The sequence below is a fragment of the Anopheles stephensi genome, chromosome 3, assembly GCF_013141755.1.
Source record: "Anopheles stephensi strain Indian chromosome 3, UCI_ANSTEP_V1.0, whole genome shotgun sequence".
Classification (NCBI taxonomy): Eukaryota; Metazoa; Arthropoda; class Insecta; order Diptera; family Culicidae; genus Anopheles; species Anopheles stephensi.
Window position 1 is genome coordinate 65,255,164 of NC_050203.1, and position 25,716 is coordinate 65,280,879.

Here is a 25,716-nt window from a genome sequence, read left to right on the forward strand (position 1 = left end):
AGCGCAATTGCACTTTGTACGACATTGCAGAACTTGGTTGACTTAGTCGTCGCAGCAGCACTCGTTGGTGCCTGTGCTGGTTCTATTCAGCGAAATGTGAAAATGAATTACAGAAGAATGATCCCATGGGTAGAGACTGTGTGCGACTTGGCACAGACGTTTTGAGGACATTGCACGAGACCGAGATGCATTACTTTGATTTGAGTTCTTTTCTTTTATTTTCCGTTGCGAATTTCATTCAACATCGTTTTTAGAATAAAGTAAAAAAGTGAAGCACGAATGGCTGTGTTACATTACTGGAGTTCCTTAGGTGTAATAGTTTTGTAAAATTGATTCATGAAGAATGGCCTGGCCATATTGCTATATATAAATTTAGGAGTAGTATAGAATAAAATGTTGTTTGTAACTTGATACGTAACGCTCATCTTAAGTGCTTCAAATGAAAAGATTTTTCGTTTATGAAACCAAAACCCGACCTTGCCTCATCGATATAGCGAAAAGCGACTAAGCAATAGCAGCAATTTTATTAGCAAAGCATTTTGCTTTCGTTGTTAGCTAAATCGGATTATGTATCTTTATTAACCATGGGAGAAACTGTGAAGCCTATGGGCTGAGCCGTTGCATCTCGTTTATGAAATTGGCATGTTCTGAGGCAATAAAAAATTTGCACGCTACGCGGGTCTCACAACGGCGTCTGGCGGTGGCGTTGCATTGAGATGAACGATGGCAATGAAGATGCCAAAAGAGAAGATATTGTGCAATCGTTTTGCGATCGCTTACGAACACACATGCGTGTGTTACCGTGGAAGGTTAAGATGGAGTTTGTGGCTTAATAGCATGGGACGCAGCACTGAAACTTTTTCATTTTTTGCATCGACTTTTTTTTCGTGTCTGGAGAGGTAACATTGGTGAATATTAAATGCATTGCACAGTTGCTGCGCGAAGGTTATAATTGTAGTTGATAATTTAAGAAGCGATCACCTTAAGCGTTCTAATAACCGTGAGATGCTATTGTGTTTTCCAATAATGTTTTAACGTTGCATTAGCCATTTAAATGTGCTGAAATGAAACTAATCGTTAAGCTTCGATATATTGTATATGAGCCTGTTCGAATTACGAAAATGTTTATAGGGTAGAAATGAATCATGATGAATTTGTAATGAACTCTAATTAATGCATAAGAATAAAGGACAATTGAATTCACACTCGCAAAGAAACCAGACGTATTACATCTATCGCTCTACAATCACGATATCACAACCAGTAAAATCTCTACATTTTGGTCCTTCGAACCGGATTGTGTGTCGTGACTTGTATCCTTGTACAATAGTGAATTAGGGCACTACGTGTTACCAATTCTCATCCAGTTTTGTGCAAGCCAGTTCCGGTTGTACTAGGCTTACGGTGTAGTACAATCATCGCCCCGCTATCAAGGGCACGAACATTGAGTATCCTACTCTACTGTGAAATTCACGATACCCATCCATCGTGAATTCCTTTCGAATCATCGCGTCTGTTCGTTTCAACATCCGTGTGTGGTCACTCTGCATCAAGAGATCGAAACATTCCCACGGAGTGTGCATGTATGTATATGCGTGTGAGTGTAACTTTCGTACATCGTTAGTGCTGTGCTCAGTGATAGAACAATATTGTGAACAATCATTATCACGGACCTTCCTGCCAGCCGATTACTAGTGTGTTTTTGTGTCATCCGTGCTCGCGTGTGAAAGTGAACCGCGTTCCGTCAACGCAGACTTCCGTGAACAATCGTCCTTCTCATCCGCTTTATATTTCGATAATTGTGTTAGTGGAAGCGTCGCTTCATCCAAGCTTCGGTCGACAACCTCATCACCATCGCGCGCCAATTTCATAGCGTCATCTCACCACCATCTTGTAAAGTAAAGGTGTTGTTACTACTGCAACCGTGCTAAGTGAATCGCGTACTTGGACCTGCGTACAATTTTGCATACAACAAAGCTTTCAGTGCGTATCGAGTGCGAAATATTTCATATTTCACTATGGACAAAAAAATAAAAAATGTGCTGTTGAAGAAAAGGCAATCCGAAGCATATATTGCGCGATTAGAGGATTTTATGTTGAGGTACGATGAAAATCAAGTCGATGAGTTGTCCACATGCCTAGAACAGTTGGACTCACATCATAATAGTTTCATAAACGCGATCGGGAAACTAGAGGAACTAGATGACAAAGAAGATACTATTGAAGCGTGCATCAACGATAGGTGTGATATGGACGAACGTTATAGAAAGTTGCGTGGTTTCTTCCTCAAACATAAACCAATGGAGAACCATACAGTGAACAATTCATTGCTGCTTTCGAGCACCGCAGCTCTAAACAGCTCAAGCACAGTGAACATTCGTCTTCCCAAAGTCGAGCTACCGACTTTCGACGGTGATGATACAAAGTGGTTGACTTTCAGAGATCGATTTGTTGCTATGATCGATTCTTCGCCCGAAATCCCACCGATCATGAAGCTGCAGTACTTGCTCGGTACCTTGAAGGGTGATGCTGCTCGGCCGTTCGAGCACACATCGTTGACGGCTGACAACTATGCCGTAACGTGGAAGATGCTTCTGAAACGATACGACAACAAACGCATGTTGTGTCGCGAGTACTACCGGAGACTACATTTCCTTCCATCGGTGGACGGAACCAACGTGGATGACCTGGCCTCACTCGTGGACGAATTCACGAGAAACGTGAATGGACTTCGGAAACTAGATCAACCCGTGGATTCTTGGGACGTGCCGCTGATAAACATCCTGTTCTTAAAACTGGACTCCGAATCACTATTGGCTTGGGAACGACACTCGTCAACGTCGCCTCAAGATAAGTATTCGGAACTAATCAGTTTTTTACAGGACAGAGTTCACATTCTACGATCAACACTCAACCTGGAAAGGAGCAAGGAGCTGGTTGCGATCACGGTGGCCGGGGTGAAACACAAGTCGAGTGCCGTGGTCAAAGGAACTACATCATCCCCATCACATCGTCGTTCGCAATCCTATGCTGTGACCACAGGGCGTGAGAAGACAGTCGCAGTGAAACCAACATCGTGTTCATTGGGTTGCTCGGACCGACACCCACTGCGCACGTGCCCAGCATTCGATAGAAAGCCGGTGAAGGATCGTCGGGACATCGTGGCAAAGCTGCGGTTGTGTTTCAACTGCCTGTCAATGGATCATCAGGTTCCTGAGTGCAATTCAAAATATTCGTGTCGGTTTTGCAACGCGCGTCACCATACACTGCTGCATATTACATCACCAGCACCAACAACCACACCTTTCGGTCAACCGAATTTTCCGGCAAAAATCAGCATGTCAGCACAATCAGATGAGGTCCAGGAAGGCGACATGGTATTACTAGAAACCGCCATAATCACCATTGTAGACGACCATGGCCAGCAAATCAAAGCACGAGCGCTGCTAGACTCCGGATCTACTTCAAACTTCATCACGGAGTCATTGGCTAAACGTCTGCAAACGCCGCAGAAAAGGGTCAACATCGTCATCACTGGCATTGGTCAAGCAGTACAGCAAGTTAAAAACTCTATCGTGGCTACTATTGAATCTCAAAATCAAGAATTCAGCACTAAAATGGAATTCTTTATTTTAAGGGCACCCACATCAGACATTCCTTCGGCTCCAATTGATGTTTCTTCATGGCAGATTCCTGACGTTACACTGGCTGATCCAAATTACCACACTCCAAGCCAGATCGATGTGGTAATTGGTGGGGAGGCCTTCTGGGAACTGCATACAGGCCGCAAACGAGCACTTGGTCCAGGCAAACCATGGCTTATGGAAACACCGTTTGGCTGGGTGGTTGCCGGAAATGCAACGCACAAGAAAACACCATCCAATAGGACTGCGTTATTGAGTGCCGCCATCGTATCAGAACCACTCGAAGCCATGATACAACGTTTTTGGGAGCTAGAAACTGTTGATGACGGACCAGCATTCTCAGTACAGGAAAATTACTGTGAGGAATACTACACATCAACAGTTTCTAGAATGTAAAATGTAAATGTAGAGTAAATGTAGAGAATTTACTGGATGTGATATCGTGATTGTAGAGCGATAGATGAAACACGTCTGGTTTCTTTGCGAGTGTGAATTCAATTGTCCTTTATTCTTATGCATTAATTAGAGTTCATTACAAATTCATCATGATTCATTTCTACCCTATAAACATTTTCGTAATTCGAACATTCCGGCCACCAAGAATGAAATTCTTTAGAGTAATTAACAAACAAACGTGTTCGAATTATTATTCAGGTGAGGTAGTAGGTAACAATGCTAGTCGTGCTGTCGGTCGCACGATGTACTTGTCAGGTGCCGTTCGTAAAGTGACGACACGGATGACGTCGTCCTTGCCGGGATGGAGTTTAACAATGCGCCCCTTTGGCCACTCGGTGGGATGAGCATTATCTTCTCGTATAAGGACTAACTGATTTTCTTTAAGCTCAACTACTGACCTGCTACCGAACGACGATCGTGCTTGTAATTGTTGTGTATATTCCCTTTGCCATCGTTGCCAAATAGATCGTACATAGCGTTGCACTAACTGATACTCGTTTAAACGATTAGACGCAATGTTAGTGTAATCAATATCGGGAACAGATTGCATGTTACCTCCGATGAGGAAATGGCCTGGTGTGAGCACTTCAAGATCACACGGATCTTCTGACATTGGAACTAAGGGTCGCGAGTTTAAACAGGATTCGATCTGTGTTAACAATGTAAGCATATTTTCGTAGGTTATACTTGTTGTCCCTATGGTTCGCAGTAAATGATGTTTTGCTGACTTGACCGCTGCTTCCCAGAGCCCGCCGAAGTGGGGAGCTCGCGGTGGTATGAAACGCCATATCATGCCGTTCTCCGCACACCAATTGAAGATGGATTTACGATCTTCCTCATTCTGCTTCAGCATTTTGTAGATACGATGTAGTTCATTTGCTGCTCCTTTAAACGTTGTAGCGTTATCTGAGTGCAGCTCCTTCACCATTCCTCTGCGTGCTACGAAGCGACGAAGTGCTGATAGAAATGCGGTTGTTGTCAAATCGCTCACCAATTCAATATGTACAGCTCTGGTTGAGAAACAGACGAAAATTGCAATATACGCCCTGCTTGGACCGCGATTCCGAACATTTGATTTGATGAATAATGGCCCACAGTAGTCAACGCCGCAAACGGAGAATGCTCTGGTTGGGGTCACTCTTGACTCCGGTAGATCTGCAACACTTTGTTGGATTAATGTTGGTTTGGCCTTGAAGCATTGAAGACAGCGATGGTAGATTGATTTCACTAGACTTCTTCCTCCTATCACCCAAAATCGTTGTCGGAGCGTTGCTAGCAAAAGTTGCGGTCCGGCATGTAATAACCGGAGGTGATATGCTGTTGCTAAGAGAACTGCCATAGGATGGGCGGCAGTTAGCACGATGGGATGTTTAACCGAATGCGATGCTGTCATGTTGCCCAGCCGGCCACCAACCCGAAGCACTCCTGTTTCGTCCAAATATGGTCTCAGCCACTTCAGTCTTGATGCTCGGGATACCTGTCTTCCTGTTGTTAAGGCGTGGATTTCGTCGTCGAACGTATCTTGTTGGGCGAGTTTACATAGGGCGATTTCGGCTTGATGAAGATCTTCAGTTGTGATGGTTGCTTGGACGATATCTGTATCAGCTACATCTCGTTTGTTTTCGGCACGACACCCCTTTGGATGTTGTGAAGAATATGCCTTGGTTCTCAGGCACCGCACGTATTTGAATATGTATGCTACCACACGGCGAAGTTTGTGGTAACTTGAATACCTAGCGAAGAGTGTGTTGGAGAAGGCTCGTGCGATAGTGGTGCAAGTGATGGGTTGAGCAGCCTTCCGCTCTTCATCTGCTAATTCACCTTCATCGTTAGACGGAATAAACGTTGGCCAATTGCTTTCATTTTGTGCCAACCAATGTGGCCCGTTCCACCACCGGTGTCGATTGATCAGATCCTCAGCTTTTATACCACGTGATATATCGTCTGCAGGATTGTCCCTTCCAGGGACGTGCTTCCAGCTCATACCGTCGGTGTCCCGTTGAATCTGTGCAACACGATTAGCCACGAACGGTTTCCAGCGACTCGGCAGTGATTGCAACCAGTATAGTACCGTGGTGGAATCAGTCCAGAAATACACCTTGATGTTGAATCTCGTTGCGTTGATGATCTTCTTGTAGAGTTGTGTGGCTAACCTTGCGGCACAAAGTTCCAATCTTGCTATTGAATGCGTATTTGTCAACGATACGACTTTAGATTTTGCCGTTATTAGTTGTACTGAAACATACTCCTTCGTTTCTGCACGAATGTACCCGCACGTTCCATAAGCTGACTGTGATGCGTCTGCAAACATGTGTAGTTGAACGCTACGTGCTTGCACCAGTGAGACGAATCGAGGTACTCGGACCTCTCGCAATCGGAATATTCCTTGATGGTATTGATTCCACTCCTCCTGAAGCTGTGGTGGCAGCTTGCTATCCCAATCTAACGCCGTTCCGTTCCTCTTCAGAGTCCATAGACGTTGCATAAACATTTTTGAAATGATTATGGTGGGCCCCAGTAGCCCGAGTGGATCGAAGATCTTCGCGATGAATGATAATGCTTGGCGCTTGGTTAACGACATTGGTGGAGGTGGTAAATCTACTTGAAACCGAAATGCGTCGTTTCTTGGTTCCCAAACCAAGCCTAATGTTGAGACGGAGTGATCTTCTAGCTCGTGAACGGATTGTATTGCTATATTTTCTGCAGGAATGCCTTCTAATGCTTCTGGACAGTTTGATACCCATTTTCTAAGCACCATTCCTGCTGAATTCAGCATTGCAGTTATCTGAGTTACTTTTTTTACCACATCTGCGATATTGCTTGCTCCAGATAGAAGATCATCGACATAGAAATCGTGCAGAACAGGATCGACCGCATCAGGAAAGCTCTGCTGATGATCACGTGCAATTTGTTGAAGTGTTCTGGTGGCTAAAAAGGGTGCTGATGCTGTACCATACGTTACTGTAGCCAGTTCATAAGTAGAGATTGGGTCTGTGGTGGATTTTCTGTATCGTATGCGTAGCAAACTTCGATCTTCGGGGTGATGTAGTATTTGGCGATACATTTTTTCGATATCAGCGGCTATAGCTATGGCATGTGTACGGAATCTCAGGATGATGGAAAACAGATCTTCTTGGACAATCGGGCCTACTAGTAATGTGTCATTGAGGGAGTAGCCGGACGAGGTCTTGCATGATGCATCAAACACTACCCTAACCTTGGTAGTGGTACTGGAATCTTTGACGACCGCGTGGTGCGGTATGTAACAATGTTCGATTGTATCATCTACAGGCTCGGCAAGCTTCTTCATGTGACCGAGGTTTTCGTATGCTTCCATGAATGCACTGTAAGCTTTCGCCATTTCAGGATTGGATCTCAATCGACGTTCTACGCTCAGCAAGCGCCGATCCGCAATTTCTCGTGACGCACCCAGGGTTGCACCGTTAGTAACATTTCGGGGGAGTCTGACCACGTACCTGCCCGAAGGTTCTCGATTTACTGTTGATGTGTAGTATTCCTCACAGTAATTTTCCTGTACTGAGAATGCTGGTCCGTCATCAACAGTTTCTAGCTCCCAAAAACGTTGTATCATGGCTTCGAGTGGTTCTGATACGATGGCGGCACTCAATAACGCAGTCTTATTGGATGGTGTTTTCTTGTGCGTTGCATTTCCGGCAACCACCCAGCCAAACGGTGTTTCCATAAGCCATGGTTTGCCTGGACCAAGTGCTCGTTTGCGGCCTGTATGCAGTTCCCAGAAGGCCTCCCCACCAATTACCACATCGATCTGGCTTGGAGTGTGGTAATTTGGATCAGCCAGTGTAACGTCAGGAATCTGCCATGAAGAAACATCAATTGGAGCCGAAGGAATGTCTGCTGTGGGTGCCCTTAAAATAAAGAATTCCATTTTAGTGCTGAATTCTTGATTTTGAGATTCAATAGTAGCCACGATAGAGTTTTTAACTTGCTGTACTGCTTGCCCAATGCCAGTGATGACGATGTTGACCCTTTTCTGCGGCGTTTGCAGACGTTTAGCCAATGACTCCGTGATGAAGTTTGAAGTAGATCCGGAGTCTAGCAGCGCTCGTGCTTTGATTTGCTGGCCATGGTCGTCTACAATGGTGATTATGGCGGTTTCTAGTAATACCATGTCGCCTTCCTGGACCTCATCTGATTGTGCTGACATGCTGATTTTTGCCGGAAAATTCGGTTGACCGAAAGGTGTGGTTGTTGGTGCTGGTGATGTAATATGCAGCAGTGTATGGTGACGCGCGTTGCAAAACCGACACGAATATTTTGAATTGCACTCAGGAACCTGATGATCCATTGACAGGCAGTTGAAACACAACCGCAGCTTTGCCACGATGTCCCGACGATCCTTCACCGACTTTCTATCGAATGCTGGGCACGTGCGCAGTGGGTGTCGGTCCGAGCAACCCAATGAACACGATGTTGGTTTCACTGTGACTGTCTTCTCACGCCCTGTGGTCACAGCATAGGATTGCGAACGACGATGTGATGGGGATGATGTAGTTCCTTTGACCACGGCACTCGACTTGTGTTTCACCCCGGCCACCGTGATCGCAACCAGCTCCTTGCTCCTTTCCAGGTTGAGTGTTGATCGTAGAATGCGAACTCTGTCCTGTAAAAAACTGATTAGTTCCGAATACTTATCTTGAGGCGACGTTGACGAGTGTCGTTCCCAAGCCAATAGTGATTCGGAGTCCAGTTTTAAGAACAGGATGTTTATCAGCGGCACGTCCCAAGAATCCACGGGTTGATCCAGTTTCCGAAGTCCATTCACGTTTCTCGTGAATTCGTCCACGAGTGAGGCTAGGTCATCCACGTTGGTTCCGTCCACCGATGGAAGGAAATGTAGTCTCCGGTAGTACTCGCGACACAACATGCGTTTGTTGTCGTATCGTTTCAGTAGCATCTTCCACGTTACGGCATAGTTGTCAGCCGTCAACGATGTGTGCTCGAACGGCCGAGCAGCATCACCTTTCAAGGTACCGAGCAAGTACTGCAGCTTCATGATCGGTGGGATTTCGGGCGAAGAATCGATCATAGCAACAAATCGATCTCTGAAAGTCAACCACTTTGTATCATCACCGTCGAAAGTCGGTAGCTCGACTTTGGGAAGACGAATGTTCACTGTGCTTGAGCTGTTTAGAGCTGCGGTGCTCGAAAGCAGCAATGAATTGTTCACTGTATGGTTCTCCATTGGTTTATGTTTGAGGAAGAAACCACGCAACTTTCTATGACGTTCGTCCATATCACACCTATCGTTGATGCACGCTTCAATAGTATCTTCTTTGTCATCTAGTTCCTCTAGTTTCCCGATCGCGTTGATGAAACTATTATGATGTGAGTCCAACTGTTCTAGGCATGTGGACAACTCATCGACTTGATTTTCATCGTACCTCAACATAAAATCCTCTAATCGCGCAATATATGCTTCGGATTGCCTTTTCTTCAACAGAACATTTTTAATTTTTTTGTCCATAGTGAAATATGAAATATTTCGCACTCGATACGCACTGAAAGCTTTGTTGTATGCAAAATTGTACGCAAGTCCAAGTACGCGATTCACTTAGCACGGTTGCAGTAGTAACAACACCTTTACTTTACAAGATGGTGGTGAGATGACGCTATGAAATTGGCGCGCGATGGTGATGAGGTTGTCGACCGAAGCTTGGATGAAGCGACGCTTCCACTAACACAATTATCGAAATATAAAGCGGATGAGAAGGACGATTGTTCACGGAAGTCTGCGTTGACGGAACGCGGTTCACTTTCACACGCGAGCACGGATGACACAAAAACACACTAGTAATCGGCTGGCAGGAAGGTCCGTGATAATGATTGTTCACAATATTGTTCTATCACTGAGCACAGCACTAACGATGTACGAAAGTTACACTCACACGCATATACATACATGCACACTCCGTGGGAATGTTTCGATCTCTTGATGCAGAGTGACCACACACGGATGTTGAAACGAACAGACGCGATGATTCGAAAGGAATTCACGATGGATGGGTATCGTGAATTTCACAGTAGAGTAGGATACTCAATGTTCGTGCCCTTGATAGCGGGGCGATGATTGTACTACACCGTAAGCCTAGTACAACCGGAACTGGCTTGCACAAAACTGGATGAGAATTGGTAACACGTAGTGCCCTAATTCACTATTGTACAAGGATACAAGTCACGACACACAATCCGGTTCGAAGGACCAAAATGTAGAGAATTTACTGGATGTGATATCGTGATTGTAGAGCGATAGATGAAACACGTCTGGTTTCTTTGCGAGTGTGAATTCAATTGTCCTTTATTCTTATGCATTAATTAGAGTTCATTACAAATTCATCATGATTCATTTCTACCCTATAAACATTTTCGTAATTCGAACATTCCTTCGGCTCCAATTGATGTTTCTTCATGGCAGATTCCTGACGTTACACTGGCTGATCCAAATTACCACACTCCAAGCCAGATCGATGTGGTAATTGGTGGGGAGGCCTTCTGGGAACTGCATACAGGCCGCAAACGAGCACTTGGTCCAGGCAAACCATGGCTTATGGAAACACCGTTTGGCTGGGTGGTTGCCGGAAATGCAACGCACAAGAAAACACCATCCAATAGGACTGCGTTATTGAGTGCCGCCATCGTATCAGAACCACTCGAAGCCATGATACAACGTTTTTGGGAGCTAGAAACTGTTGATGACGGACCAGCATTCTCAGTACAGGAAAATTACTGTGAGGAATACTACACATCAACAGTAAATCGAGAACCTTCGGGCAGGTACGTGGTCAGACTTCCCCGAAATGTTACTAACGGTGCAACCCTGGGTGCGTCACGAGAAATTGCGGATCGGCGCTTGCTGAGCGTAGAACGTCGATTGAGATCCAATCCTGAAATGGCGAAAGCTTACAGTGCATTCATGGAAGCATACGAAAACCTCGGTCACATGAAGAAGCTTCCCGAGCCTGTAGATGATACAATCGAACATTGTTACATACCGCACCACGCTGTCGTCAAAGATTCCAGTACCACTACCAAGGTTAGGGTAGTGTTTGATGCATCATGCAAGACCTCGTCCGGCTACTCCCTCAATGACACATTACTAGTAGGCCCGATTGTCCAAGAAGATCTGTTTTCCATCATCCTGAGATTCCGTACACATGCCATAGCTATAGCCGCTGATATCGAAAAAATGTATCGCCAAATACTACATCACCCCGAAGATCGAAGTTTGCTACGCATACGATACAGAAAATCCACCACAGACCCAATCTCTACTTATGAACTGGCTACAGTAACGTATGGTACAGCATCAGCACCCTTTTTAGCCACCAGAACACTTCAACAAATTGCACGTGATCATCAGCAGAGCTTTCCTGATGCGGTCGATCCTGTTCTGCACGATTTCTATGTCGATGATCTTCTATCTGGAGCAAGCAATATCGCAGATGTGGTAAAAAAAGTAACTCAGATAACTGCAATGCTGAATTCAGCAGGAATGGTGCTTAGAAAATGGGTATCAAACTGTCCAGAAGCATTAGAAGGCATTCCTGCAGAAAATATAGCAATACAATCCGTTCACGAGCTAGAAGATCACTCCGTCTCAACATTAGGCTTGGTTTGGGAACCAAGAAACGACGCATTTCGGTTTCAAGTAGATTTACCACCTCCACCAATGTCGTTAACCAAGCGCCAAGCATTATCATTCATCGCGAAGATCTTCGATCCACTCGGGCTACTGGGGCCCACCATAATCATTTCAAAAATGTTTATGCAACGTCTATGGACTCTGAAGAGGAACGGAACGGCGTTAGATTGGGATAGCAAGCTGCCACCACAGCTTCAGGAGGAGTGGAATCAATACCATCAAGGAATATTCCGATTGCGAGAGGTCCGAGTACCTCGATTCGTCTCACTGGTGCAAGCACGTAGCGTTCAACTACACATGTTTGCAGACGCATCACAGTCAGCTTATGGAACATGCGGGTACATTCGTGCAGAAACGAAGGAGTATGTTTCAGTACAACTAATAACGGCAAAATCTAAAGTCGTATCGTTGACAAATACGCATTCAATAGCAAGATTGGAACTTTGTGCCGCAAGGTTAGCCACACAACTCTACAAGAAGATCATCAACGCAACGAGATTCAACATCAAGGTGTATTTCTGGACTGATTCCACCACGGTACTATACTGGTTGCAATCACTGCCGAGTCGCTGGAAACCGTTCGTGGCTAATCGTGTTGCACAGATTCAACGGGACACCGACGGTATGAGCTGGAAGCACGTCCCTGGAAGGGACAATCCTGCAGACGATATCTCACGTGGTGTAAAAGCTGAGGATCTGATCAATCGACACCGGTGGTGGAACGGGCCACATTGGTTGGCACAAAATGAAAGCAATTGGCCAACGTTTATTCCGTCTAACGATGAAGGTGAATTAGCAGATGAAGAGCGGAAGGCTGCTCAACCCATCACTTGCACCACTATCGCACGAGCCTTCTCCAACACACTCTTCGCTAGGTATTCAAGTTACCACAAACTTCGCCGTGTGGTAGCATACATATTCAAATACGTGCGGTGCCTGAGAACCAAGGCATATTCTTCACAACATCCAAAGGGGTGTCGTGCCGAAAACAAACGAGATGTAGCTGATACAGATATCGTCCAAGCAACCATCACAACTGAAGATCTTCATCAAGCCGAAATCGCCCTATGTAAACTCGCCCAACAAGATACGTTCGACGACGAAATCCACGCCTTAACAACAGGAAGACAGGTATCCCGAGCATCAAGACTGAAGTGGCTGAGACCATATTTGGACGAAACAGGAGTGCTTCGGGTTGGTGGCCGGCTAGGCAACATGACAGCATCGCATTCGGTTAAACATCCCATCGTGCTAACTGCCGCCCATCCTATGGCAGTTCTCTTAGCAACAGCATATCACCTCCGGTTATTACATGCCGGACCGCAACTTTTGCTAGCAACGCTCCGACAACGATTTTGGGTGACAGGAAGAAGAAGTCTAGTGAAATCAATCTACCATCGCTGTCTTCAATGCTTCAAGGCCAAACCAACATTAATCCAACAAAGTGTTGCAGATCTACCGGAGTCAAGAGTGACCCCAACCAGAGCATTCTCCGTTTGCGGCGTTGACTACTGTGGGCCATTATTCATCAAATCAAATGTTCGGAATCGCGGTCCAAGCAAGGCGTATATTGCAATTTTCGTCTGTTTCTCAACCAGAGCTGTACATATTGAATTGGTGAGCGATTTGACAACAACCGCATTTCTATCAGCACTTCGTCGCTTCGTAGCACGCAGAGGAATGGTGAAGGAGCTGCACTCAGATAACGCTACAACGTTTAAAGGAGCAGCAAATGAACTACATCGTATCTACAAAATGCTGAAGCAGAATGAGGAAGATCGTAAATCCATCTTCAATTGGTGTGCGGAGAACGGCATGATATGGCGTTTCATACCACCGCGAGCTCCCCACTTCGGCGGGCTCTGGGAAGCAGCGGTCAAATCAGCGAAACATCATTTACTGCGAACCATAGGGACAACAAGTATAACCTACGAAAATATGCTTACATTGTTAACACAGATCGAATCCTGTTTAAACTCGCGACCCTTAGTTCCAATGTCAGAAGATCCGTGTGATCTTGAAGTGCTCACACCAGGCCATTTCCTCATCGGAGGTAACATGCAATCTGTTCCCGATATTGATTACACTAACATTGCGTCTAATCGTTTAAACGAGTATCAGTTAGTGCAACGCTATGTACGATCTATTTGGCAACGATGGCAAAGGGAATATACACAACAATTACAAGCACGATCGTCGTTCGGTAGCAGGTCAGTAGTTGAGCTTAAAGAAAATCAGTTAGTCCTTATACGAGAAGATAATGCTCATCCCACCGAGTGGCCAAAGGGGCGCATTGTTAAACTCCATCCCGGCAAGGACGACGTCATCCGTGTCGTCACTTTACGAACGGCACCTAACAAGTACATCGTGCGACCGACAGCACGACTAGCATTGTTACCTACTACCTCACCTGAATAATAATTCGAACACGTTTGTTTATTAATTACTCTAAAGAATTTCATTCTTGGTGGCCGGAATGTTCGAATTACGAAAATGTTTATAGGGTAGAAATGAATCATGATGAATTTGTAATGAACTCTAATTAATGCATAAGAATAAAGGACAATTGAATTCACACTCGCAAAGAAACCAGACGTATTACATCTATCGCTCTACAATCACGATATCACAACCAGTAAAATCTCTACAGAGCCAGGTCCGATAGTGTATTTGGTAGCAGAGTTAGCAGGGTTAGTTGCTAACTCGATGGGACGAGGAGCCTGGTCTGTCTATCCAGCGCCCATTATTCAAACAGTCAAATAAGGCAGAAGTTTCAGTGCAAGAGCAACACCAAGTACCAGTAGTACAAGCCAAGTTTGTTATTGGCAAATTTCAAACCGGACATTTTATGTTGCTTCTTGGTCTGTGTGAATCTGATATGGTCTGCTTTTAGAATCCAGCGTTCCAGGCCTTCCACAAGTAATCCAAAAGACTTTATCACGACAATTTATGTACCGGGTGCTACGGCCGTATATCGAATCTAAATCGAAACTCATCATATATATAATTTTATCACAGTGATGATATTGTGCCCATTCCTACTTTAACATATTTTATAGAAAATAAAACGGTAGAATTTTTTTTTACAGAAATATTATCCTGCCTAACGTCCTCGAACATGTTCAGGCATTCTCAACCGCGGAGAATATATTTCTGTGTACGCATGTGTAGCCTTTATGCCTAGTGGCTAGACATGGAAAATATGCAGCAACTAACTGCTTCCGACCGTCACTGTTGGTTGGTTACTGTTTGACAGACGCAAATAGTGAAAAAGCAAGACACAGTAAAACACGCTAGTGTCTAGGTTCATTTATCCCATCCTTCCTTCGAGCCACTCGGGATCGCTTCAACACTGTTTGACGCATTCTCATCAGCGCTCTCGGGACTGGCTCGGGCTCCATCAAACTCCATCCACATCTGGTGCCCCGGGACTTCTGGGGTTTCTACCGATCAAACCTTCCGCAACATAATCAGCTGTCTCTTTATCATTCTCCATCATACTCTCCTGTCCATTGGCTGTGGCTTTGTCCTACCGGCAATGATAAGAAAGTGAAAAATTGCGTACAAACCTGCCAACGACAGTCGTCAGTGTTGTTGTTGCTTATTCACTCGCTGGAAGCATCTTCGTGTACATGGCGGTGTTCGAAGCTGTGTGGGTCGTCTGGAAATGAAGATACCACACCCCACCCGTTCTGTCCTATTGCACGGTATAGCGGGAGATGTAATAAGCGGCAATACGGTAGTAGTTGTGACGCAATGGGTGCAATATCGTCAAGGAAGCCTTGGCTAGTGAAGCACAATAGATGTCGGAAGAGAAAATAGATCATTAAAAGACTGTGTTATCATATTATCGGGTTAATTTAACAAGAAAACGATCAATGTGAGAGCAGGTGTAACTTTGTTAGTCTGAAACAATTACATTAATACATAATAACATTAAGTGTATTCTTCCTTCGCGCATAACAGGCGCAACTGTTGGAAATTAGAGAGGGAACAAATCCTTTATAGAGAGCTGCTCAAATCAGATGGGGTACACGAGGACAGAAAACAAAATAGCTCAGAACAGTGGGCCCAAACATGGATAGGACGCACATTTATGGCCAGCAGAAAACTTAGCCGCTGACCTCGGCTTCGATACGACATGTATCGACACACTGCACATATATGTCGAATCATGTTTCGATGCAGCGAGAGACCCATTCGGAAGGTGGTTTCACATTTGTCTTCTTTCATCCATAATAGAGGTTCTAGGGGTTGTTGTTTCCATGGCCACCCAAACGGCGAAGCGGATATCTATCCGTAAGCCCTCACTGAGCCGGGCCTGTGCATTAGTGTCCATCAAATAGTAATAAACCTGGCAAATAGAATTTGCTTGCAGCTCCTCGGCAGCGTGGTAATTTGCAACGGTTTCCGTACGACGACGTGTGCGGTGGGGAAAACTTCGGGTTCGGAACACTACATAGTTGCATACGCAGAAAAAAGACACTCCGTTTGTTTGCACGAGACCATTCCCACTGCTGCGTGTGCTAGTAGACAACTACAAAGTAACAGTTCTGGCTTGCTTCAGAGTTGCAGCTTAACTGCTCTGCACCATTGCGACCGTCGTTCTGTCGAAAACCAACCAAGAGCGCACCGTAGTGAGTGTGTGGAATGAACGTTCCTTCTCGGTAGCAACTTTTATGAATGTTTGAAAAGCACCTTTCGCGTTCATCAATCCTTTTTGCTTTTCCTTCCCATTTTACTTGGCTTTGGACAAAAAAATCGATCGATTTCACGGATGATCAGCTAAAGGTAAACGAGCCGGACTTCCGGATGTACTCAGTGCAATCAATTTACAGTAGCCCCTGCTACAAAATTGGAATACGTAACCGAAGAAGTACTTGCTTCGCCATGACACTCCAGGCAGGGCGGGAAAAACTGATCGGGTTGAGATTTTCTGTGAAAATTGCATTTTCATATTCATTCGTCACCTAATTGTATTTCTTTTTGTCGTTGAATGATTTCAATTCACTGCTGAATGCTTTCATTTTTTTTTCTTGCTTCTCATATCCTTCGATTCCCTTCAACTACAGGATGCCAGCAAAACTCGATTGATAGACCAATGTGAATGGTATATGGAAGATTTATAGTACATTGGACAGCAACAGCAAAAAAAAGTAAAAAGAAAGCAGAGAAAAACCGACACCATGACATGCAAAACGTCCGGTCGTGTGGGTCGAGTTCCGTTTTCCTGTTTGCGTGTTGTAAGTCGGTCGAAGGTTTGAGCCGAGTTTTTACATCTCGTCCTTAAGCGAGGTAGCTCCCGGCATGTCAAGCCCGTTTGCTCCGGTGGTGCATCCTTGCACCTTTCGTGAAATAGTATCTTTCGATAGATTCGATGCCGTTTGCTGTGCCACACACACACACAGCTCGAGGGGGCTCGCCGATTCGATTCCTGGAGCGCTACGTTGTTCTTCTGCTTCTACGGCGGTATGTTTCCGGCGTGAAGGGTGCAACAATATTATTACCACTTGCCATTCGGCTGCTTCAATCCGTATAACGTTGACATTTACTACAACTGCTCCCGTTGAAGTAGACGAGAGCGGGTCATGCCTTGGGAGCCACACCATGGCGCGCTATCAACTTCCGGAGCCATTTTTCTGTTGCGATTGACAACCGTGAAGCAAACATTGCACACTCGCTGGGCGGGGTGGATCGTTCCGTTCCTGTTTCTTTGCCCGGTTGGCAGTGAATCCAGTGTGTAATCATCATGGATTCGTTTCTCGCCATTCCTTTTTACACCACATTTCCGTCCCATATTCCATGCGCTTCCGTTTGTCTCTATTTGTGCGCTTCAGAATGTCAAGCAATCTGGCGGAAAATAACGGAGTTTCCGGTATCAGTTCTCTCTGGTCAGTTGCCTGGTGCCAACGTTCACAGGGAATTACGGTGCAATTTTAGAAGAAGAGAAAGTGAGAGAGATAGGACCCATGAACAGGACGCGCCACGTGAACACATGTGTGTGGGTGGGTACGGCTTGTGGCTGAGACATTTCCCACGCGAATTCCCTACCTCTGGCGGGAGATCATTACATTTCATGGATTATTGCACTTTCGGTATGCTCGTTGGAATGTTGGACCTTTATGCAGGCAGATTATGTAGGATAAGAAAAGTAATGCGCGCGAGGTGTAGTTTGATACATAACGATCGGTTATTTTAGTTTTTTTTTTAAATAATTTTTTCTATAAATTTAGCATAATCGAAATTGAACTTTATTCTAATGTATTTTTTTCTGTTTCTTTTTTTCACAGCACGTCCCCTCAACGAGTACATATCGCATTACGAAAAGTTGAGCTACGATCATGAGCATCTGCATGCTAGTCACAGCCGGGCGAAACGATCGGTCACCAAAGATCATTACGTACATCTTAGCTTTAGCGCACACGATCGAGATTTTAACATTAGACTTAAACGTGATCTCAGCACAATAAGTGATAAGTTAGAGGTGAGTCTCCATCGGCATTAGAATGCTGCCGCCGTAAGCTATCAGCTGCTAATGTACTTTTTTTGTTTTAATGCAGATACATACCGAAAAGGGACCGGTGGCAGTTGACTCGTCCCACATCTATCATGGCGAGGTGATCGGTGATCCTGAAAGCTACGTCTTCGGTTCGATTTTCGACGGCGTATTTGAGGGAAAGGTTATCACCTCCGAGGACGAGTACTATGTGGAGCGGGCGAAGCACTATTTTCGCAATTCGTCCAAACCGGAAACGCATCCACTGCATCACACCGGTGACGATGAGCCACCGTTCCATTCGGTGATCTACAAGGACCGGGACGTGGACGATCCTTACCGCCACCGGAGGAAAGGTAAGATATTTTTGATGCAAATTGGGCTAGCACATTGGGGATCATCACGCATAACTAGACCAGACAGCTATGGGTTAAATCAAATCGATGGAAAGTTTAAAAATGGTAGGTCCAGAATTCGCGAGGTTGTTGGGCCAAAGTAGAAGAAGAAGGCTAGGTTAAAACATGTTATTGAGAGTGCTGTTGATTGAGTTGCAAGCATACACGTTGGAAACTGAAATCACTCTTCTAAGAACCAGCATTACAGCATAACAGACAGCATATTTGCGCTCCAGATGACATGCTCATTGACTAATTAGGTTCAGTCTTTTCTTGTCTTTTCAACGGTACTCACTGTTGGCTTTATTGGAATAGAAAAAACTAATTTTCCCATGCTATTTCATACCTAGCTGTCGTGCTATGATTGTTGTGTTGCATACAACATGGTTAGTAAATTGTGCAAATCGCACTCAGATGGAATCATTCGCACACTGTATGGTGCCTCAGATAGAAGTGACGTAAACGTCAGACAAGAAGCGGTTTAATTATGTACAGGCTGTGTTTTTGCAGTTAAATTTTGTTGCTTGTCAATAAAGTCTTATTAACCTTAGTCGGTAACCCCGAAAAATTGTTATTTAGCATAATCTATTTTGAGATGCCTCTAATTCAAAACGAGCTTTTCATTTGTTATATCAAAACATACGCGAAAATGTATAAACGTTTTGCATAAAAAAGATAAACATAAAATATACAGTTTCTTGGCAAAGCAAACACAACCACAAGCCACGGGGCTGTACCCGAAACCCGAAAGCGTATTTTTGGAAGTTCATAAAGATCGAAACTCAAGCTAAAGTAGCCGAAAAATAGGGGTCAACAGCTGTCAGTAGATGCACGATACCGGCCGCGCACTGTCAATCAATCGACTCAATTTCCGCGCCGTGCGAATCGAAGGGAGCCTATATCCGTCTCCGATGACCTCCAAAGCACGCAATCCTGCTGCCGCTCGTGAAGGGTGAAAGTTTTCCCGACGAATGAAAGTGGCAAGATGTTGGAAGCGAAAGCGATTTGGGCCACGCGGATTGGGGAAATAAGCCAACACAGTACTCCAACTCCTCTGACCATCGGGGACTGGTGCTGCTGCTGCTGCTGCTACTCAGTGATGTTAAGGTGAACCCGAGGGTGGATGGCCGACCTGTTCTCTGCGCTGTCCGAACAGACTAGAGCAACCGGTGAAATACTTCACAAAATCAATCAACCGTCGTTATTGGATGGTTCGATGATGGTTCGGAAGGCCTTGGCTCGGTGTTGTTGGCGGTGTTGCCTGTTGTGTTTTGCAATTAACTACGGTGATTACGCACAAAACCCCTTCAAATGAATGGGACGCAAGTCATGAATCATTAAAGATTGAGCATTAGAAAAAAATGAATATTGTTGATAAAGGATGTTTGGCTGAAAGGGAACATAATTGAGCTCGATGCAAAACTTTGACCAAATGTCCGGAAGCCATCATCATCATCCTACACACCGAAACCAAATTATAGTGGAGCATCCATTCATGCTCTTTTGCTGAAGTGGGCATGTTGCTTCCCAAATATCTATCACCAAGGATGATGACGGTGCGTGTGTCCCAGCATCGTTTCAATTAGGATATGAGTTTCGCCAACGATTTGGGGAGAAACAGATTATGGATAAAGAAAACTAATTTTCCATCACGGAGAACTTCCTCGATATCGTCCTGAAACTCAAATCCCCGGCAAAGGGGATGAAAGAAATTATGCGAGCGGAATACCGGCAGGGACCAATAACTAATTTCGAGATTTTAATGCGGGTGTCAGGAAGTAAATGAGTTGCGGCAACTTCAAAATCCTGCTCTAGAATATCTGCTGGTCTGTTGTGGAAATTACGTACCCCGGTTGGAGGTAGGGGTAGTGATGACTGGTGACGCCATGAGGGTCAGTTCCACCGTCAGACGTGTTACGTCAAAATGTAATCGTTTGAAATATAAATCCAATTAAACATACATTAACAAAATCGATCGATACGCGTAGCGCTCACAGGCGGGAGCATCCGTTATGCAATTACGATTAGGAAAGTGGCTAAACTGTTAGTACTATGTTCGAAGGGCCGTACATTGTAGCAATTTTAGGGTAATACTTACATTACACTCTGCCATTGATGGTTGTAACATTGTAAAGCATTATTTTTTACATCTAATCCATTTTCTTGTTCTACAGGACATCCCTCCGGATGTGGTGTACACGATGAGGTTTCGGAGTGGATGGATCGGGTTCAGAATTCAGCGGTTGAGGATGAACCTGAACAAGACGAGCAGGAGGAAGTGCGGCAAGACGACAAAACAGTGCAGGTGGACAAGCAGCATAACGAGAGTAGCAGCACCAACAGCCAACAACAGCAAGCTAGCGGAGCCCAGAACAAGCATAAATCAAATGCCAAAGCGAAGCGACGGTCGGCATCTTTCGAAAAGGACGTGCGGCCCGACCACGGCGGTAACGAAATTCCCATCGAAACTGGGTACGAGTTTAAGTATCCGTATGAAAAATACTCAAAGGCGGCCAATTGGCGAGCGGTGGGCGAAAGCGTGACCGACTCCGAATGGCACTGGAAAGCGCACGAGCGGGTCCGGCGAGCGACCCGGCCGAAGGAAGACTATCGGAACACCTGCTCGCTGTACATACAGACTGATCCATTGCTGTGGAGTCACATACGTGACAGCATCGTTAGTGTGAGTATATCATTCATCAACTGTTGTTTTAAAAAGTTTTGCATACCGCAAGGCTGGACAGCTTAGAGAGATAGATTCGACGTTCTTCGCCAAAGTTTTGTTAACACTTCAATTGAGCGAGCTGTGTTGTGAATTGTAATATCAACCTCCACAATGTGAACTCTGGCAGTGATACATACATCTCAGTAATCAACAGTTTCATTACGAGTACTGTTTGGTCTTCCCCTCGGAAACCACATCATCAAAGAGTCGATGATGATGCTGGTGTGCCTCTTCCAGGATCCGTACGACCTTTCGGGAAGAGCGAATAAAAACCACACCTTTTCATCGTCCTGTGGCTAGTAATAGTGGAAAAACCACAACTAGGGCACCGCACGTAAGAGCCCTGCCGGTTCTGACCCACCATATGCTCCGCAAGGTGATGGTACGTTGGCAACTGGGGGCCCGGTCGGCGGCGGCTACACACTCCGATGAACGTGTCACTTCTCATTGTCGTTTGCCAACCGCAAGCGGAAGGAATCTTTTGCAACGCAAGGGAAGGTCGACAATTGCTGGCTCCGGTAGACGTAGATCTTGGGCCAATCCAACATCCGCCTCACCGTAGCCCCCGAGTGCTTGTTTACCGCATGTGCTGACCACAGTATACAAAGGGTGTGCTGTTTATGCCCTCCTACCACCCCCCGGTCCCTCTGCGTCTGGTGTCTTCCTCTCAGGCGAATGCATTACTGATTGCCGCCATAACTTACTTCAGCGCAGACAGACTTTAAGGGTGGCTTCTTTTTGTCAGGGGGTTTGCAGCACAGTTGCAACGTAAAGTGGTGGCACGGCAGTAAGGTTTTGTTGCTAGCATATTCGCCGTCGCCTGTCCAATCTATTGTACAGTGCGGAACGATCACAAAACAATTCGCCTTTCCGACATCTCTCTCTCTCTATCATCGTCCTCTTGTTTATCAGCTTGGGCAAAGGAAAGGCTTCTGTGTGCCTTCTTCTGTTCATTATCAGTAAAACCCCGAACCGACACGATGGACACAATGGTTCCAGCAGTGACAAACTGCAGCCGAAACGATGTGATCCAAACGCCAGCCAGCGCATAGCTTTAGTAAAGGGTTGAAGTCAGGGGTGTCAAACCTTACTGTTGTATTTTGGAGCGCACTATCCAGGAGAAGAGGATAATAAATTGGATCAGTAATGCGCCGCTGTTAGTAGTTAATAATGTTCCTGGTACACCTCTTTTGAGTGGTAATGAAATGAAATTAAAACTACTTCAATATACCTCAAAGGAAAACATTTTTTTTTGCTCCTTCATATTTCTCAACGGGTTAAAATTAGCCAAATTGATACTTTGTTGCATGTCTTGTGGTAGAGATTTCCCCTGTAAGTACTATTAAATTCACTAATTATATAAAATTCATCACTAAAAGATATTATACTTCGGGAATGTCAGCAAGTCATTATGAGTGATTTTCATATGAACGGTTTCATTTTAGACTGGTACAATAAGTTTTGTATAAAATTGTCTATTTTGTCCAAATCATTTAATTGATAAGGCTGTAATATTGTTTTTTTAGAATGCTACAAACATGAAACAAAAGCTGACTGACTATTAGGTGACAACTTGTTTTGGTATGCGTTGAGTTTGATACCATCGATAAGTCGATTGCATTTCCCGGTGGTTCCTTGAATTTGACATCCCTGGGATGGACAAGCTATAAATCACGTCATGGTTTAATCCAAACTGATTCCTTGTTGTGACACGGGATCACTTTAGCATGGACACACACACACTGCAAGACTAATTAGCCAAGTTTAGTTGGGGTTGGAGGGGCGTCATTCACCCCATTGTCAACCTAGAATAGTTTATTTCCTTTGGTTTCTTCCGTAATGAAACAATCGATAGGTGGAATGATTTGTTTGCAATTTTGATTAAGATTTACACCCTAATGGTACGATTTCATCCCGTTTGCAGCATCTACATCGAGCGCGACGTACCGAGCTGGAGGAGAAAACGCGCGAAGAGATCCTGTCGCTCATCATACATCACATCACTGCCGTAAACTACATCTATCGCAATACAAAGTTTGATGGGCGGGTAGAGCATCGGAACATTCGGTTTGAGGTGAGTCTCATCATCGCGACCAATGTGTAAGGCGTATCGTTTCTAAAATCTTCGCTTTCGTTCATTTACCCCCTTCTATAGGTCCAACGTTTGAAAATAGACGACGATTCGACGTGTGGTGAAAATCATCATGAAGATACGAATCCACTGTGTCTAGAAAACATCGACGTTTCCAACTTTCTCAATCTACACTCGCTTGGCAACCATGAAGCGTTCTGCCTGGCGTATGTGTTTACCTACAGGTGAGTGGCAGGACTGGCCCGACAAAGGAGTTTTGCTAGGAAACGAATCTAATTTTCTATACATTTCCCCTTCGAACAGAGACTTCACCGGCGGTACGCTCGGACTGGCCTGGGTTGCGTCGGCTTCCGGTGCTTCTGGCGGCATTTGCGAAAAGTACAAGACCTACACGGAAACGGTCGGTGGTCTTTACCAGAGCACCAAGCGTTCGCTCAACACCGGCATCATTACGTTCGTGAATTACAACACGCGCGTTCCACCGAAGGTGTCACAGCTGACGCTTGCTCACGAAATCGGACACAATTTCGGCTCCCCGGTATGTACGCTAGCGAATAGTTAGTGTGATGCTGTACTTACGGGAAAGTTCTAACGTAAATTTCGTTTCCATCTTACTGTCTCTCTGTATCTCTCTCTCACTCTCTCTGCAGCACGATTATCCGGCCGAATGTCGTCCCGGCGGTAACAATGGCAATTACATCATGTTTGCCAGTGCAACGAGCGGCATCCGATTGAACAATGGCAAGTTTTCGCCCTGCTCGGTGCGAAACATTTCCAACGTGCTGGACGCGATCGACGAAAACAAGAAGCGCAACTGCTTCCAGGCCTCGGAGGGTGCGTTCTGCGGCAACAAGATTGTCGAAATTGGCGAAGAGTGTGACTGCGGGTTCAACGAGGAGGAGTGCATGGACAAGTGTTGCTATCCGCGTGAAATGACCGATGCGATGAAGATAGAGAATGCGACCGCGCAAAGCTGTGGACGACGGGCCCGTACGCAATGCAGCCCATCGCAGGGACCGTGCTGTGATAGCAATACCTGTCGCTTCATTCCGTCGGACGCGAAGGTAACGTGCAAGGAGGAGACGGAATGTTCGTGGGGATCGACGTGTAACGGCACGACACCGGAATGTCCCGAACCGAAGCCACGTGATGACAAGACGAAATGTAACAACGGTAAGGCTTGGTTGGGGTCGGATCGATGGAATTGGGAGAATCGCCTTTTCTAACGATCACCATTTTCTCTACTGCAGGTACACAACTGTGCATTAAGGGTGAATGTTCCGGTTCGATTTGCTTGCTGTGGAATATGACCGAATGCTTCCTAACGTCCAACATCATTCCGAACATTGACAAACGCAAATTGTGTGAACTGGCGTGTCAAAATGGCAACGACACCAACACGTGCCGGAGCACGAGTGAGTTCGCCCGCGAGTACGGGCTACCGGACGGTGGTTACAGCTTGCGACCCGGTTCACCGTGCGATAACTTCCAAGTAAGGGATACAGCCATTCAAGATCTGGACAAAGCCCATGCATAATGCCAATGCTTGCAATACTTTCCTTCCAGGGTTACTGTGATGTGTTTCTGAAGTGCCGTGCCGTCGACGCCGAAGGTGCATTGGTGCGGCTGAAGAATCTGTTGTTCAATAAGAAAACGCTCCAAACGGTAGCCGAATGGGCGACGGAGCGATGGTACTTGGTGTGCTTGTTCGGTATTGTGTTTTTCATCATGATGGGCATCTTCATCAAGTGCTGTGCGGTGCACACACCCAGCTCCAATCCGAAGAAAGCGGCCGCGTACCGTATCTCGGACACGTTGCGCCGTCCGATGAACACGCTGCGTATGATGGTTCGTATCCGTGCTCTTTTGAAAAAAAAAGGCTCAGACTTGATTAGCTATGCTCCTTTCTGCCTTTCTAGCGTCGACATCATCATAACGGAGCTGGACCGCGCAGCGTTCCGGTGCCCCGCAACGAACGGTCCCGAAGTGCGGGAGACAGAGGAGGAGGCGGTGGGCGTGGGGGTGGTGAGCGAAACGGTGGGAGGGACCGTGGTGCTGGTAGCCGAACGCGCGGTGCAGATGGCCACGGTGATATGCGCAATGGTGGTGTACCGGCGGGACACAATTCCTCGTCGTCGGGCAACAGCCGCCCGTCGAACAGTTCGCGTCCGCCAGCACATGGGTATGGCGAAGGCCGTGGCCAACAATACTACCCACCGAAAGGTGT

General features: G+C 45.7%; 1 protein-coding gene across 8 annotated transcripts in view; it reads left to right on the forward strand.

The window, feature by feature from the left end:
- LOC118511695 (disintegrin and metalloproteinase domain-containing protein 10) overlaps window positions 1-25,716 on the forward strand; it is a 69,145-nt gene that overhangs the window by 38,273 nt on the left and 5,156 nt on the right. For 6 of the 8 annotated variants that reach the window (XR_004906172.1, XM_036055098.1, XM_036055095.1 and 3 more), the window contains 10 exons: window positions 18,072-18,265; window positions 18,342-18,633; window positions 20,847-21,355; window positions 23,322-23,471; window positions 23,553-23,713; window positions 23,793-24,027; window positions 24,140-24,662; window positions 24,740-24,981; window positions 25,056-25,337; window positions 25,409-25,712. Coding sequence is in view for 6 of the 8 variants with exons in the window: in XM_036055098.1 (XP_035910991.1) it covers window positions 18,072-18,265; window positions 18,342-18,633; window positions 20,847-21,355; window positions 23,322-23,471; window positions 23,553-23,713; window positions 23,793-24,027; window positions 24,140-24,662; window positions 24,740-24,981; window positions 25,056-25,337; window positions 25,409-25,712 (2,892 nt within the window). In the remaining 2 variants the exon portion in view is untranslated. The remainder of the gene's footprint in view (window positions 1-18,071; window positions 18,266-18,341; window positions 18,634-20,846; window positions 21,356-23,321; window positions 23,472-23,552; window positions 23,714-23,792; window positions 24,028-24,139; window positions 24,663-24,739; window positions 24,982-25,055; window positions 25,338-25,408; window positions 25,713-25,716) is intronic. The other 2 variants (XR_004906173.1, XM_036055100.1) reach the window with 1 other exon arrangement.